Genomic DNA, 15,091 nt, shown 5'->3' with positions numbered 1-15,091 from the left:
CCTCAGTCATGTTTCTCAAAGCTAAAGAGCCCTAACCTCTTTAACCTTTCTTCATAAGGAAAGTGTTCCATCCCCATAATCATTCTTGTCGCCCTTTTATGTACCTTTTCTACTGCTATAATATCTTCTCTGAGATGCAGTGACCAAAACTGTACACAGTATCCCCAGTGAGGCTGCACCATAGGTTTATACTGGGGCATTATGATACTGGCTAGTTTGGTTTCAATCCCTTTCTACTAATCCCTATAATAATATTTGCCTTTTTTATTGCTGTTGCACACGAAGTCAACATTTTCAGTGAATTATTTACCATGACTCCAAGGTCACTTTCCTGGCCAGTTGCCACCTGTTTGTACCCCACTGACATGTATTTATAGCTGAGATTTATGGCTCCAATGTATACTTGCCCATGATGAATTTCATTTGGTACATTAATGTCCTCTTGTTCAGTTCTGACAAATCCCTCTGGAGCACCTTACAGTCTTCCTTGGTGTTCACCACCCTAAACAACTTAGTGTCCTCTGCAAACATAGCCACTTTACTGGTTACTCCCAGCCCCAAATCATTAATAAACAAGTTTAAAACCATTAGACTGAGTCCTGTGGTACTGAGCTTTTAGGACTGTAGTTTCAAATAGTCTCTAAGCTTCTTGAAGGGATTTAATTCTCTTGACCTTTCCTTTCTGCCCTATTACGCACAGGTGTTTTTCCTCGCTTTCATCATGTCCATCAGGAGAGCTAGCTTGGTGTAGTAAGTAGGAATGCCAACGTCTAATCTGGTGAGCCAGCTTACATAATGCCAGCTGGGTGACCTTGGGCTCACCATAGCACAGCAGCACAGCGTGGAGCATCCAGTGCAGAAACGGTCTCAGAGGCCACTCCACCACCCATACTGAGATTATTCCTTCAAGTCTGCACCTTCTGCCATTCACCTCCTTTCATCAAAAGCCAGCGTGGTTAAGAGCGGTGACTTCTAATTAGGCATGTGTGCTAATGAAAAAAATCCGGACCGCTTCAGAATCAGAAGAACATGCCTTGGACTGGTATAAGCTTGACCAAAACGCTTCGGCCACTAAAGTCTCACCTCAGTTTCCCGCTCTGCCAGGCAGGCCAAAGCCACGCTTCCATGGCAGACGTGGGGCTTACTTTGGGAGATGGGAAAAGCAAGGCCTGACTCCCTCTCCTCAAAGCCCACCCTCTCTGGCTCCAGGGCAAGCAAGTTGGCTTGGACGCCTTCCTGGGCTGGTGCAGCTCCCGCTCTACCTCAAACTCGATGCCTGGTGGGACGACAGGATGCTCCCCTCAGTGGTGTACTTACTTCGCGGTGCCCGGGGGAGGCAGCAGCCCCAGAGGCTGCTGCTCGTTGCCCCTCTGGTGGGTAGAGACGCGGGAATGCTTTTCTCCGAATGGCGGTTGGGGGACCAGGCGCACGTGAGTGAGGGAGCGAGTAGCGGTACTGGCCCAGGCAGGGAGTGGACCAGGGTGGGGCTCTTGCTCTCCTCTGTTCAGGGCAGACCTCACAAGAGAAACTGTGCTCCAGGGCAGGTGCTGAAGCACGCCAAAGCGTGCCAAAACTCGCTTCAGACAGCCATTTTGGCTCTATTCCCCTATAGAATTTTATGCCTTGGACTGTATTCGGTCTATTTGTCTCTGAAGCAACCCTGCTTCAGAGATTTTTTGACGAGAACAGTCCGGAGCGCATGTGCCTACTTCTAAACCGGCGATCAGGGTATGATTCCCCACTCCTCCATATGCAGCCAGTTGAGTGACCTTGGGTTCCTTACAACACTGATAGTGCTGTTCTGACTCAGCAGTCCTGCCAGGAGCTCAGCCTCACCTACCTCACAGGGTGTCTGTTGTGGGGAGAGGAAAGAGAAGGCAATTGTAAGTCACTTTGAGACTCCTTTGGATAGTGAAAAGCAGGGTATAAAGCCAACTCTTCTTCATCATCATTAGTATACAAGCTATTATATTGCTTATGTTTCCAACTTTTTAATGGGAAGGGCGTTACAAACAGAATGAATCTAGCAATCTTGAATCACTGTAGGAAAAAATTATTGGCAGGGAAATCTTTAAATGTTTGGCTAGAGAAAACAAGTGTGTGTGTGCAGTTAAAAGGCTCATCCTCTGCATCCTGGCCCTGAGCCTCCTTGTGCTCTACTACTGAACCAGCCTGCCCACAGCAGCTCTGGAAGGCGCCTCCTCCACTGCCTGGCCATTAGTGCCAAGAGGCAGCCCAGCCCAAAGTCAGGCAGCTACCAAGTTGCCAGAGTCCTGCCACAGGGCTGGCAAGGCGGCCTGGCTCAGGCTGTCATTTGACCGCTGGGGAGAGCATCGCCAGCACAATACTAGCCAAGTTCTTAATTCTCTCCCTTCCTTTGCAGCGTGCCCACCACTGCCTCTCTGGCCACCTGTTCACCATTTCCTGAGGACACTCATCTCTTCAAACTTTTAATTGTGCACCTACATGCTACCTCAAGTCAAACTTTTAAAACTTTCTCTGCCAATGATTTTTTTCTTCAGCACTCCAAAGCTAGTAATAATCTCATATAAATAAACTTATTGTGCTAGCAAAAAAACCAACAAAACTTTAAATGATGGAAAACACAAGCTATAGTGGAGCTATAGGGAAGAGAACCATTAAACTTCTGCTAAGATGGGTACCTGAGAGTAAATATAACTTGAAGAATCTCTAGATCCTGTTTCAAAAATCACACCCAGCATGAAACTGGAGAGATTGCCCACAACCCTGATAGGCTCTATGGAGCCTGGGGAGGACAAAGACACCAGTGGGCTACAGTGCCATGCAGTCTACTCTACAAAACATCCATTTTCTCCAGGGGAACTGATCTCTGTAGCTTGGAGAAGAAGTGTAATTCCAGGAGATCCCCAGGTCCCACCTGGAGGCTGACTTTCCTGTCTCAGTCTGTCTATCTGCCTCCTCCAGATCAAGTCTCAGAATCTCCCAGCATTGTTGAGAGAAAAAATATGGGGAGCAAGTTACAAGGGTTTATGAATTAAGTGCACTCCTATCCACAATGTGCAATATCTTACAAAAAGAATGCAAAAGTCCTTTGTCAACTGGCTTGCATTCCACCACACAGTTCTGAATGACTGCTTCCATCTTTGGAATAGGATCAGCCATTTATGCCAACTCTCACTCTCATTACAGACCCCCACTTTGACCCCTGCAGTGTTCCTGAGGAAAGTCCTACAGTGCAAGTAGATCTTATTGGATAGAAGACACTAACATCATAGTAGTGCTTTATTCTGTTCCAACTGTCAAAGTTCACAACAAGAAAGTAATGCTTAGTTCTCCTAATTTCCTTAAAATATGCTGCAGTACAGTCTGGAATTCCCTGTGGTATATTTTATGATTTAGACATTTTGGCATGCATTTCCCTTCCAAATAATTGTCCTTAGAGTCAAGGTCTCTCTCTTTTCTCACCTGCTTTATCTGAAGATGATCACGTATGTCTGAAATGCAGAGTTGGAGATTGTGTACATAGCTAGTTTCTGTGCTGATGAGCTCTTCCACAGCCATCCGTTGGTTCTGTTCTGCTTTGTTGAACCATTTCACTTCTTCATATATGTTACAATCAGTCTCGGGTGACTCCTGAGCCAGCGGCTCTACTGTGTTGTCATTTGCCATATTGGAAACTGCAGAGAGAGGAAGAAATAGATGATGTTTATATATGTGAAGCCATTTGATAATGTTCAGGCCTGCTTCAAATGCACATTTTATTTTGCTACATTTGAAAATGTTAGGCATTCCCCAGCTCTATGAGTAACTAGAAGTTCTTGAGACAGTATTTTTGGGTTCAATAAAATCAGAGTCCAGTAGCACCTTTAAGACCAACAAAGATTTATTCAAGACGTGAGCTTTCGAGTGCAAGCACTCTTCATACATGATCACAGTCTGACGAAGAGTCACTCGAAAGCTCACACCCTGAATAAATCTTTGTTGGTCTTAAAGGTGCTACTGGACTCTGATTTCATTGTGCTACTTCAGACTAACACAGCTACTTTTGGGTTGTTTCCCTTTGAAGAAGAGATCATTGAAGCTATACAGTATTACTGTAATGTGTTGCATATTTATTAAACAAAGTTAAAAGAAAAGCATTTGGGAGTTGCGTGGGGTGAAGAAGCACCATCCTACTTATGGTACTCTCTTTTCCTCAGCAACCTCCACCTGAAGCAAGCTGGCATCAGAGACTGAGCCAAGGAGAGGCCTCAGGCAAGAAAGGCCTGGTGATAATGCAGTGGCAAGACTCTTCTACCTATTTTGTCCTCAGTGGCATGGACTCACCCGGGGCCCCCATTGACGCAGCAAAGGAGTAGGGAGAAGAAGGCACGCAGGGAGGGGGCCAGGGTGCAGGCGTGAAGCACGGTGTGCGTCTGGCCATAACAGGGGGTGGAGCATGCTCCTCCCTTATAAGGGAGCCATGTGCTCAGCTTGGCCGCTTCTGCCGAGCAACACCACCCGGATTAACCCACCCTCCCACCCTGTTTAAAGTTAAAGGCTGGCGGGGTTTTCAGGCCACATGGGAGTTTATGTTATAAAGTTTTGGATTACATTGTCACTGACTTTGGGTTTGCAGGTTGGCAGGGGATGGAGCCAGTTTTGGGGGGAGTCCATCTTGCACGGCTGACTTCCCAACTTAGAGGCCTCCATAAAGAGGCTGTGGCCTGCAAGACAATGCTTTCCAGGATAGGAGAGCAAAGAGGACCTCACAGGCTTGAGTGGCTCTGGAATGGGCCAAGAGGGACCGTATGCCCACTCTGGCATTCCATGGGCCACTTCCCTGGTTAGGAACTACAGCAGCATATTTGGGACCTGTGTTCCCAGCTGGGAACCAGTGCAGGATATAAGGGGAGCTGCTGTAGTGGGGTTTTGGATTGTGGCCAGATGGTTACTTAAGGGGCTCCATACCTCTGCTATGCCAACACCTCATGTTGTGTAATAATAAAAGCTTTTATATACCAACAAAATGTGTGCACGTCTTCTTAGATTAAAACTGCCCTCTTGCAAGTCAACTGTGTTCTGTCAATTCAGGCCACTGTTTCAGATGCCTAACTCCACTCAAGGATTTGGAACAGGGAGAAAGGAAGTTGTACTCATTGTTGCTCCAGACCAAAATAGAAGTGGACTTGTTAGACAGTGCTCCTGTTTGCAACAATGCTGCCTCCTCATTTTAATACCAAGCATTAAGAACACAGTTTCAGCTGTTGGTTGCAGCCACTGGAGTCAGGAGGCTGAAAGAATGAATGGTGGGGTGGAGATACAGCAGGACACAATGGCCTCTTTGTATGAAAGCCAACTCCATGACTGGATCTGTTCTCCTGCTCCTCCAGGCAGGGTGCCCAAGTCCTGATTTGGCTAGGGGGCAGATGCACATGATGATGTAGTCTGTGGGAACTCAGGAAACACAGAACTCATACATTCCTGCTCTCACAGCCAAAGGATACCTTTGATACTACCTTTGTGCCTGCTCAGTGCCTCAGACACTGCATGCAGGTTACAAGCATGGCCATGACTTAACTCTGAAAACTTTTCTGGGCTGCCTCCAATGTAATTGTTCCACCTACATTAGGCCATTGTCTGAACTGAACTTCTTTGTAGATAGAGGAGGTGGGGAAGATGGTGTCCTGACCAATCCACTCTTCAGTGAATTCCCTGGGCCATTCTGCACTCGTTCAAAATAGCACAATGGTTGCAAATTGAAATCGCTACTGTTTTGCTGTTATGCACAACGTCGTTGACAATCTGCAACACTCCTGAAACCGATCTGCAAAAAGCACTTCTTTGTAGCGCTTTCAGGGAAATTCCCAAAAGTGGATTCACCCTCCAGAAAGCGCTACACTCTTGCAACCAATCTGCAACACAAGTGGGGAAAGTTCTGTGGGTTACCATTGTTGTGGTTTCTGCAAAGTCCCTCCCCCTGGCTCTCTCCTCTGATCTTCTGCCAAAGCGATTGCCATTTTTTTTCTCAGAGCGAGCAGAGATCAACGCACCGGCGAGCCTTCGTTTACCCAGCGAGGCTTCCCTGGCTGCAGTCCCTCCCCAGAGCTGTTTTAAGTCACCAAGCACCAAGCAACACACAGCCCCATTTGCTGGTTTATTTTCCCTTTACTTTTCACTCTATTTTCGGCCGAAAATCGTGCCCGTGAGGGGGGGGGGTTTCACTCGGGGGGAGCGTGGCAACAATGAAATGGCAGCTCAAACACCACCTGCTAGCTAGATGGGTCTCTCCGTTGCAACGAATCAACGCAGATTCGTTGCAACGTGTTTTTTTCTTTTTAAACCTTCCTTAAAGGGAAAGGGGCTTTTTGGGAGCATGATAATGGCCGCCCATTGGCTGCTTGACGGCCAGGGGCGGGACAAAGCTCGGCAATATCGCTTCCTGGCTAGCAATGTTTTCCTGAGACCGGAAACCTGTGGGAAACGATAGAAACGCAACTGGATTCCACTACAAAGGCTGGTATGCATAACGACAAATTCCACTATTTAAAAAGGCATTTTTTCGTTCTGCAACCAATTTGCTACATAGATCCTGGTGCGGAATGGCACCCTATCTGAGTGGAGGGGCTGAGCCCAGAAGAGCTCAGCAGATGCTGGTGAAGAGTTGCAAATCTCACCAAAAGTCTCCCCTGAGGGCTTCTGGAGTCCAAGGGGACCCAAAACTGATCTGTGGAGCTTAGTCTCTGAATCTCAAGCCGTTTGTGCTAAGGGGCCACCATTTCTTTTTTCTTTTTTCAATTTTTACTCCTCCTTTTACTCCCTGAGCTCCTCCTTTTACTCCAGAGATTCCAGAGTTTTGACAGACCCCAACATCTGACTTCACTTGCTTGTTATCAAATGTGAGTAATGCTCCAGTGATTCTGGTATTTTTTGCACACCCCTTCAAATCATGGGCTTAAATGTGGATGGAGAAGTATCAAACTAAAATTCGAACTAAATGCTATGCTGACGATGTTATTTGTGTTTTAACTAACCCAGTGATATCTACCCCACTGTTGTTTGATTTGTTGAAAGACTTTGGTTGCAGATCAGGTTAATAGAGCTAAGACTAAAATTATGTTGTTGGAGGTCTCGGATTCAGACACTCTGGTTAGCTCTGGTTGCGAAGTCAACATAAGATGGTGAAATACCTTGGAGTGTTCTTAGGAAAAAATTCCTCAGATCTATCTTTAATGGGGGGGGGGTGTTTGGAAAGCGTTCCCAGGGGCCGAGGAGTGCGAGCGCTGGGAACGCTTTTTTCCGGGGGGGGAGGCTAAAAGCCTTCCATGCAGGGGGGCCCATAGGGGCCCCCTGGCCCTGATTGGAGGGCCGTTAGCACCCGCTGTATTTAAAGTACAGCGGGCTTAATTTCTAGTTGGCAAATAATTATGAAAAGTTGTGGAACACTCTTCAGCAGGACTTGGCAAGGTGGGTCAAACTGATATTCCTGGTATTGCTACAATTAAAATGAACATTCTGCCCAAATTTAATTTTTTTATTTCATCAGTCCTTCCTGTAAGTGACTTCCACTCAATGCACAAATATTGCAAAGGGGACATGACAAAAGAAGCCCTGCCCCTTTCAGAGAAGCTTAGTGAGTAGAACTTTCCTCCCATAAGAACCAATTTTCACACCTACCTCACAGGTGGTTGTGAGGATAAAATGGAGGAAAGTAAAATAATGTCACCTGCTTTGAGTCTCCACTGGGGAGAATGGTGGGATACAAATACAGTAAATACATAAATTAATTTAATCAATATCTCTTGATAATTGCTGCAGGTCCCACTGATCTAAAGGCACATATAGTGGAATCACTTTAAAAGTTAGCAACTCTATGCACTGTGCTCCTTTTCAGCAGCCATGGGATACATATTTGAACAATTTCTGCACCTGAAACTAGAAGGAAAGCTATGAGAGCCTTGTCCATTCATTTGCAAAATCTGAGACTCCCCATTCTATAACATATTCATATCCTAAAAGGGTTATGTGATTTAAAAAGTTATGTGTACCATTTCTTCTAGCACAGATGGAAGTTCTTTTGCATTAATTTCATCCCACTGGTTCTGGTCCATCGCTCCGGGGCAAGAGAGAACAACTCTGCTCCATCCTCTATATGACAGCGTTTTAAATACTTGAAGATGGTTATCAGATCCCCTTTCAGTCGTCTCCTCTTTAGGCTAAATAGATCAAGCTCCTCCAACCTTTCTTCATATGTCTTGGTCTTCAAACCCTTACCATCTCTGTTGCCCTCCTCTAGACCTGCTCCAGTTAGTCTACATTCCTCTTCAACTGGGTTGTCCAAAACTGAACACAGTACTCCAAGTGAGACCGAACCAGAGCAGAGTAAAGCGGTACCATCACCTCCCGTGATCTGGACATGATACTCCATTTGATACAGCCCAAAATCCCATTTGCCTTTTTAGCCACCGAGTCACACTGCTGACTCATGTTAAATGTATGGTCTACTAAGATTCCTAGATCCTTTTCACAAATACTACTGCCAAGACAAGTCTCCACCTTATATTGGTGTCTATGGTTTTTTCTACCTAAATGCAGAACTTTACATTTGTTCCTATTGAATTTTATTTTATTCAGTTTAGACTAGTTTTGAGCCTATCAAGATGATCCTGTATTCTGATTCTGTCTTCTGTTTTGTTTGCTACCCCAGTTTAGTATAATTTGCAAATTTAATAAGTAACCCCTCTAATCCCTCATCTAAATCATTTATAAATATCTTGAACAACACAGGGCCCAAGAAAGATCCCTGGGGAACTCCACTTGTCACTTTTCTCCAAGAGGATGCTGAACAATTAACAAGTACCCTTTGGGTGCGATCTGTCAACCAGTTATCGATCCACCTGACAGAATTAGGATCCATACCGTATTTTACCAACTTGTCAAAAAGAATATCATGTGGAACCTTATCAAAAACTTTACTGAAATCCAGATAGATGGGAAAGATGGCTGCTTGAGCACTTCTCCTAAAGAGGAGCTCTTGGTCCGTATAGGGGGCTGAACGTATCTACGTCTGGCAGAAGCAAGCAAGGTGCGCAAACCTTGCTAAATTCTCCTTATAAGAGCTTCAGAAAGCTCCGGAGCTCTAAAAAGGCCCATCACTGATCTGCGGAGAGAGATTCTCAAGATCTTAAGCTATACGTGACTATTAAGGCCAAGAAGCAGTCTACCATCAGAGCCTTCTTTAACAAGGATCGCCTTTTCTTTCTCATTCCTCTCTCATTTTCTGAACTGCTTTGAAGAGACTTCAGAGTTCTCTAACTTCAAATGCCTGCTATCAACAGTGAGTAACGTTTTAAAGACACTAAATTGTTTTTGTACACCTCCCCCTGTCTTGTCTACCAAGCCGCGGCAGTGAGTTCATCTTTCTCACAAAGACTTTCCTGCTTGTTTTTCTTGTCTTTTTTCAAACTCTGGTGGAAAGGTGAAACATATGAACAATTTTTAAAGATAAATGAGCTAATTTGGACTTTTTACATTATACAGAGATTTCCCTTGATAACGGCTCTCGTGATATCTCTCCCACTGTGTGACTTTCTAAGCAATCAGAACTTCTGCGGGAGGACCTCTCCTGGCTGTTTGAAACACTGCACAAAACTGGCTGGTGTTGACTTCTAAGTCTGATTTTTAATATGGCTATTTTGACTCAGGTGGTCCTTCTGTTAGCAAAAGAAAGATAAGATCTAAATGCCTTCACAGAAAATTTGTTGAAAGATATTTTTAAGGAGATCCGAAATGGCAAGAACAGGAATGATAAACCAAATGATAATGATAATATTAACCAACTGGAACAAAAAAAATAGCAAGAGTGAAGAATTACAGGATTGGAAATCTCCAGTGGAAGAAAATTTTGAAGCATTGGAGATGGAGTCCTTCAGAAAGCGAGACCTGCAATAAGAACTTATTATCATCACTGATCAAGTTCCCCCAGATGAGGTTACCTTTACTGAAAAGACATATCTCAAAGCAGAAGCACAAAAGAATCAGCCAAAAGACACAATTGTTTGTCCTGAAAGTAACCATTCTAAAAGAGCTTCCCAGGAAAAAAATGGTCTCCAGATTGGAGATCAGGAGGTGCAACTTTTTCAAGAATCGTTGGCAGATATTCTGTGGAAAGGGGCACAACTTCATTTCCTAAGCCTCGAATGGAGACCTCCTTAAGAAGATTGGAAAGACGCAAGGGAGGGAGGGAGGGCTGACATTTTTTCTATATTCTGTTTCTGTATGGATGGCATTAACAGTAACTGCAAAGATTTTAAAACAATTTGAATTGAAGAATTTAAGAGCTGCAAATGTTACAATAAAGCGGGCTTCTTTTTTTCCCTTAAAAAAAAATACTGGGCTAAAGTAGCTGTAAATGTCATGATAAAGGGTTTTTTCCTTTTTTATTTTCTTTTTATAAATACTAGATTAAAGTTCAGATTGTTTTCTAAGAAATGCTTAACGTTAAGTACTTAAAATATGTTGTTGTAAACAAGTGCAGGAACCAGCTGATTTTCTAGATTAAGGATATGCCTTGGTTCAATTCTAAAGGTAATTTTTAAAACACCTGTTGACTGTAAGTAAATGTTATGTTAAAGTGGGATTTTTTTGTTGTGGCTTTGTTTTTATATTTACAGGCAACTGACATCTACAGTATTCAGCAATGCACAACTTCAAGCAAATGGGGACTTTGGGGAGTAGAGGGAGGGATGATATTGTAATATTGTAATCAAAGATATCTTTCCTTTTTCTTTCTATATGAAAATAAAAAAAAATCATAACTTTACTGAAATCCAGATAAACTATGTCCACAGCATTCCCCTTATCCAGCAAGGTAGTCACTTTCTTGAAAAAAAGATATAAGGTTGTTCTGACATTACTTGTTCTTGCAAAACCCCATGCTGAATCTTAGAAATCACGGCTTTCTGTTCCAGCTGCTCAAGGATTGACTGCTTGATGATTTGTTCCAAACTTTTGGCAGTTACAGGTCAATAGTTACCCGGATCCTCCTTTTTCCCTTTCTTGATGATGGGGGACAACATTTTTCTCACCTCCAATCATCTGTCACCTTACCTCTTCTCCCCTCTGTTGTGTTATGTTTTTGACACATTGAGCACTATTTCCCTCACAAGAGAAGACTGAGGAGAAATAGGAGTTAAGCAGTTTAGCCCTCTCTTCATCATCTGTACACAGCCCGTGGCGCCACGGACTGTATAAAGGAGTAAGGGGTGGTGGGGAGGAGTTAGGGCGGAACCGGTCCGGGATAAAAACTCGGAGGGGTCCAATCAGGAGCCGCGAAGCGGCTCCTGATTGGCCCCTCCAAGTGTCCATCCCGGCCCATTCCCTGCTTCACTGGCAAGGGAGCACCCGCCAGCCGCGCTATGCGCGTCTGGCGGGTGCTCCCTGCCCGGCGGACTGACGCGGCTGCCGGGGACTCCCGTCCGTTCTTCCGACGGACCTCTCAAAACGGCCGCCGCCCCCGACAGCCAGCAGCCGCCTCCGCCGCCGGCAGCTGGCCGCCGCCGAAAATGGCCGCCGCAGCCGCCGGCAGCCAGCCGCCGCCGAAAATGGCCGCCGTTACAGCCTGCTAGCCAGCTGCCGCCGCAGCCAGCGAGCCAGCCGCTGCCAAAAATCACCAACCGCCCAAAATGGCCGCCCCGCCGCCAGCGACCCGCCGCCGCCGCCAGCCGAGCCGCTACTGCCGTGACTGCCCCGCTGCCGTCCGTCAATACAGGTAGGCCGCTTCCCCACTGAACACCTTTTGAAAACCTTTTGTGCGTAGAGTTTATCCAAGCTCCAAGCCGAGAGCCAGCAGAAAAAAAACCCTGTAGGAGCCTTTCGCAGCTCCAAGCCGGCACGCCCACGAGAGCCAGCAGAAAAGCATTAACCCTGTAGGAGCCTTTCCCAGCTCCAAGCCGAGAGCCAGCAGAAAAAAAAACCCTGTAGGAGCCTTTCCCAGCTCCAAGCCGAGAGGCAGCAGAAAAAAAAACCCTGTAGGAGCCTTTCGCAGCTCCAAGCCGAGAGCCAGCAGAAAAAAAAACCCTGTAGGAGCCTTTCGCAGCTCCAAGCCGAGAGCCAGCAGAAAAAAAAACCCTGTAGGAGCCTTTCCCAGCTCCAAGCCGAGAGCCAGCAGAAAAAAAACCCTGTAGGAGCCTTTCCCAGCTCCAAGCCGAGAGCCAGCAGAAAAAAAAACCCTGTAGGAGCCTTTCGCAGCTCCAAGCCGAGAGCCAGCAGAAAGAAAAACCCTGTAGGAGCCTTTCGCAGCTCCAAGCCGAGAGGCAGCAGAAAGAAAAACCCTGTAGGAGCCTTTCGCAGCTCCAAGCCGAGAGCCAGCAGAAAAAAAAACCCTGTAGGAGTCTTTCGCAGCTCCAAGCCGAGAGGCAGCAGAAAAAAAAACCCTGTAGGAGCCTTTCGCAGCTCCAAGCCGAGAGGCAGCAGAAAAAAAAACCCTGTAGGAGCCTTTCGCAGCTCCAAGCCGAGAGGCAGCAGAAAAAAAAACCCTGTAGGAGCCTTTCCCAGCTCCAAGCCGAGAGCCAGCAGAAAAAAAAACCCTGTAGGAGTCAAGCCGAGAGCCAGCAGAAAAAAAAACCCTGTAGGAGCCTTTCGCAACTCCAAGCCGAGAGCCAGCAGAAAAAAAAACCCTGTAGGAGCCTTTCGCAGCTCCAAGCCGAGAGCCAGCAGAAAAAAAAACCCTGTAGGAGCCTTTCGCAGCTCCACGCCGAGAGCCAGCAGAAAAAAAAACCCTGTAGGAGCCTTTCCCAGCTCCAAGCCGAGAGCCAGCAGAAAAAAAACCCTGTAGGAGCCTTTCGCAACTCCAAGCCGAGAGCCAGCAGAAAAAAAAACCCTGTAGGAGCCTTTCGCAGCTCCAAGCCGAGAGCCAGCAGAAAAAAAAACCCTGTAGGAGCCTTTCGCAGCTCCACGCCGAGAGCCAGCAGAAAAAAAACCCTGTAGGAGCCTTTCGCAGCTCCAAGCCGAGAGCCAGCAGAAAAAAAAACCCTGTAGGAGCCTTTCCCAGCTCCAAGCCGAGAGCCAGCAGAAAAAAAAACCCTGTAGGAGCCTTTCGCAGCTCCAAGCCGAGAGCCAGCAGAAAAAAAAACCCTGTAGGAGCCTTTCGCAGCTCCAAGCCGAGAGGCAGCAGAAAAAAAAACCCTGTAGGAGCCTTTCGCAGCTCCAAGCCGAGAGGCAGCAGAAAAAAAACCCTGTAGGAGCCTTTCCCAGCTCCAAGCCGAGAGCCAGCAGAAAAAAAACCCTGTAGGTGCCTTTCCCAGCTCCAAGCCGAGAGCCAGCAGAAAAAAAACCCTGTAGGAGCCTTTCCCAGCTCCACGCCGAGAGCCAGCAGAAAAAAAACCCTGTAGGAGCCTTTCGCAGCTCCAAGCCGAGAGCCAGCAGAAAAAAAAACCCTGTAGGAGCCTTTCCCAGCTCCAAGCCGAGAGGCAGCAGAAAAAAAAACCCTGTAGGAGCCTTTCGCAGCTCCAAGCCGAGAGCCAGCAGAAAAAAAAACCCTGTAGGAGCCTTTCGCAGCTCCAAGCCGAGAGCCAGCAGAAAAAAAAACCCTGTAGGATCCTTTCGCAGCTCCAAGCCGAGAGGCAGCAGAAAAAAAACCCTGTAGGAGCCTTTCGCAGCTCCAAGCCGGCACGCCCACGAGAGCCAGCAGAAAAACATTAACCCTGTAGGAGCCTTTCCCAGCTCCAAGCCGAGAGCCAGCAGAAAAAAAAACCCTGTAGGAGTCTTTCGCAGCTCCAAGCCGAGAGGCAGCAGAAAAAAAAACCCTGTAGGAGTCTTTCGCAGCTCCAAGCCGAGAGGCAGCAGAAAAAAAAACCCTGTAGGAGCCTTTCCCAGCTCCAAGCCGAGAGCCAGCAGAAAAAAAAACCCTGTAGGAGCCTTTCGCAGCTCCAAGCCGAGAGGCAGCAGAAAAAAAAACCCTGTAGGAGTCTTTCGCAGCTCCAAGCCGAGAGGCAGCAGAAAAAAAAACCCTGTAGGAGCCTTTCCCAGCTCCAAGCCGAGAGCCAGCAGAAAAAAAAACCCTGTAGGAGCCTTTCGCAGCTCCAAGCCGGCACGCCCACGAGAGCCAGCAGAAAAACATTAACCCTGTAGGAGCCTTTCGCAGCTCCAAGCCGAGAGCCAGCAGAAAAAAAAACCCTGTAGGAGTCTTTCGCAGCTCCAAGCCGAGAGGCAGCAGAAAAAAAAACCCTGTAGGAGCCTTTCCCAGCTCCAAGCCGAGAGCCAGCAGAAAAAAAAACCCTGTAGGAGCCTTTCGCAGCTCCAAGCCGGCACGCCCACGAGAGCCAGCAGAAAAGCATTAACCCTGTAGGAGCCTTTCGCAGCTCCAAGCCGAGAGGCAGCAGAAAAAAAAAAACCCTGGAGGAGCCTTTCGCCGCTTCAAGCCGGCGCCCTGGGAGCCCCGGCAGCCGCCCACAGCGCAGCTGCTGGGTGCTCCCTGCCCTCATGGCCCCAGAACACAATGGAGCCGCCGGGAAAGCCGCAGAAGAACAAAAAAATGCAGAGGAGCTGCCACAGCCCAGCGCACCACACCTCGGACTCCCCGGCAAAAACTACGAGACGCCGAGGAGCCGCCGCCCGCCTCCTCTTTCAGGTAGCCTGTCCCTCGCTCTGTCCCTCGCCTGCCGCTCGCTCTGGTCCCCACCTGCTAGCGCCCATTGTCTTCTTCATACAATGGGCTTTTTTACTAGTCTGTTATAATTTCACTTTCTTGTCCTCACAGTGGCACTATGGTGTCCCTACTTACTTGAAATACAACTAAAGGACCCTTTTTTGCTATGTTTAGCACTTCTCGCTAGCCTAAGCTCATATTGAGCTTTAGCTTTTCTAACACTCTCCCTACAATCATTGGTTATTTGTTTATACTCATCCTTGGTAATAAGGCCTTAATTCCATTTCCTAAAGGACTCTTTTTTATTCCTCAAATCATTTGATAATTGCTTAAGGAGCCACCTTGGCATCCTTAGGCTCCTTCCATGTTTTCTTCTCAAGGGAACTGTTTGTGATTGAGCCTTCAATATTTCACTTTTAAGAAACTCCCAGCCCTCTTGGATTCCCATCTCTTTAAGTCTTTCTGACCACAGGACTCTACCCA

General features: G+C 46.9%; 1 protein-coding gene across 2 annotated transcripts in view; it reads right to left on the bottom strand.

Annotated features, from left to right (window-relative positions):
* Window positions 1–15,091, bottom strand: part of ARHGEF37 (Rho guanine nucleotide exchange factor 37) — a 102,470-nt gene that overhangs the window by 48,033 nt on the left and 39,346 nt on the right. For both annotated transcript variants that reach the window (XM_077327094.1, XM_077327093.1), the window contains exon 2: window positions 3,448–3,659. In XM_077327094.1, the coding sequence (XP_077183209.1) occupies window positions 3,448–3,651 (204 nt within the window). In that variant the 5' untranslated portion in view covers window positions 3,652–3,659. The remainder of the gene's footprint in view (window positions 1–3,447; window positions 3,660–15,091) is intronic.

Source organism: Paroedura picta, chromosome 3, assembly GCF_049243985.1.
Source record: "Paroedura picta isolate Pp20150507F chromosome 3, Ppicta_v3.0, whole genome shotgun sequence".
Taxonomy (NCBI): Eukaryota; Metazoa; Chordata; class Lepidosauria; order Squamata; family Gekkonidae; genus Paroedura; species Paroedura picta.
The sequence above is the reverse complement of the archived record's forward strand: the minus strand, read 5'-3'. Positions and strand labels throughout refer to the sequence as shown.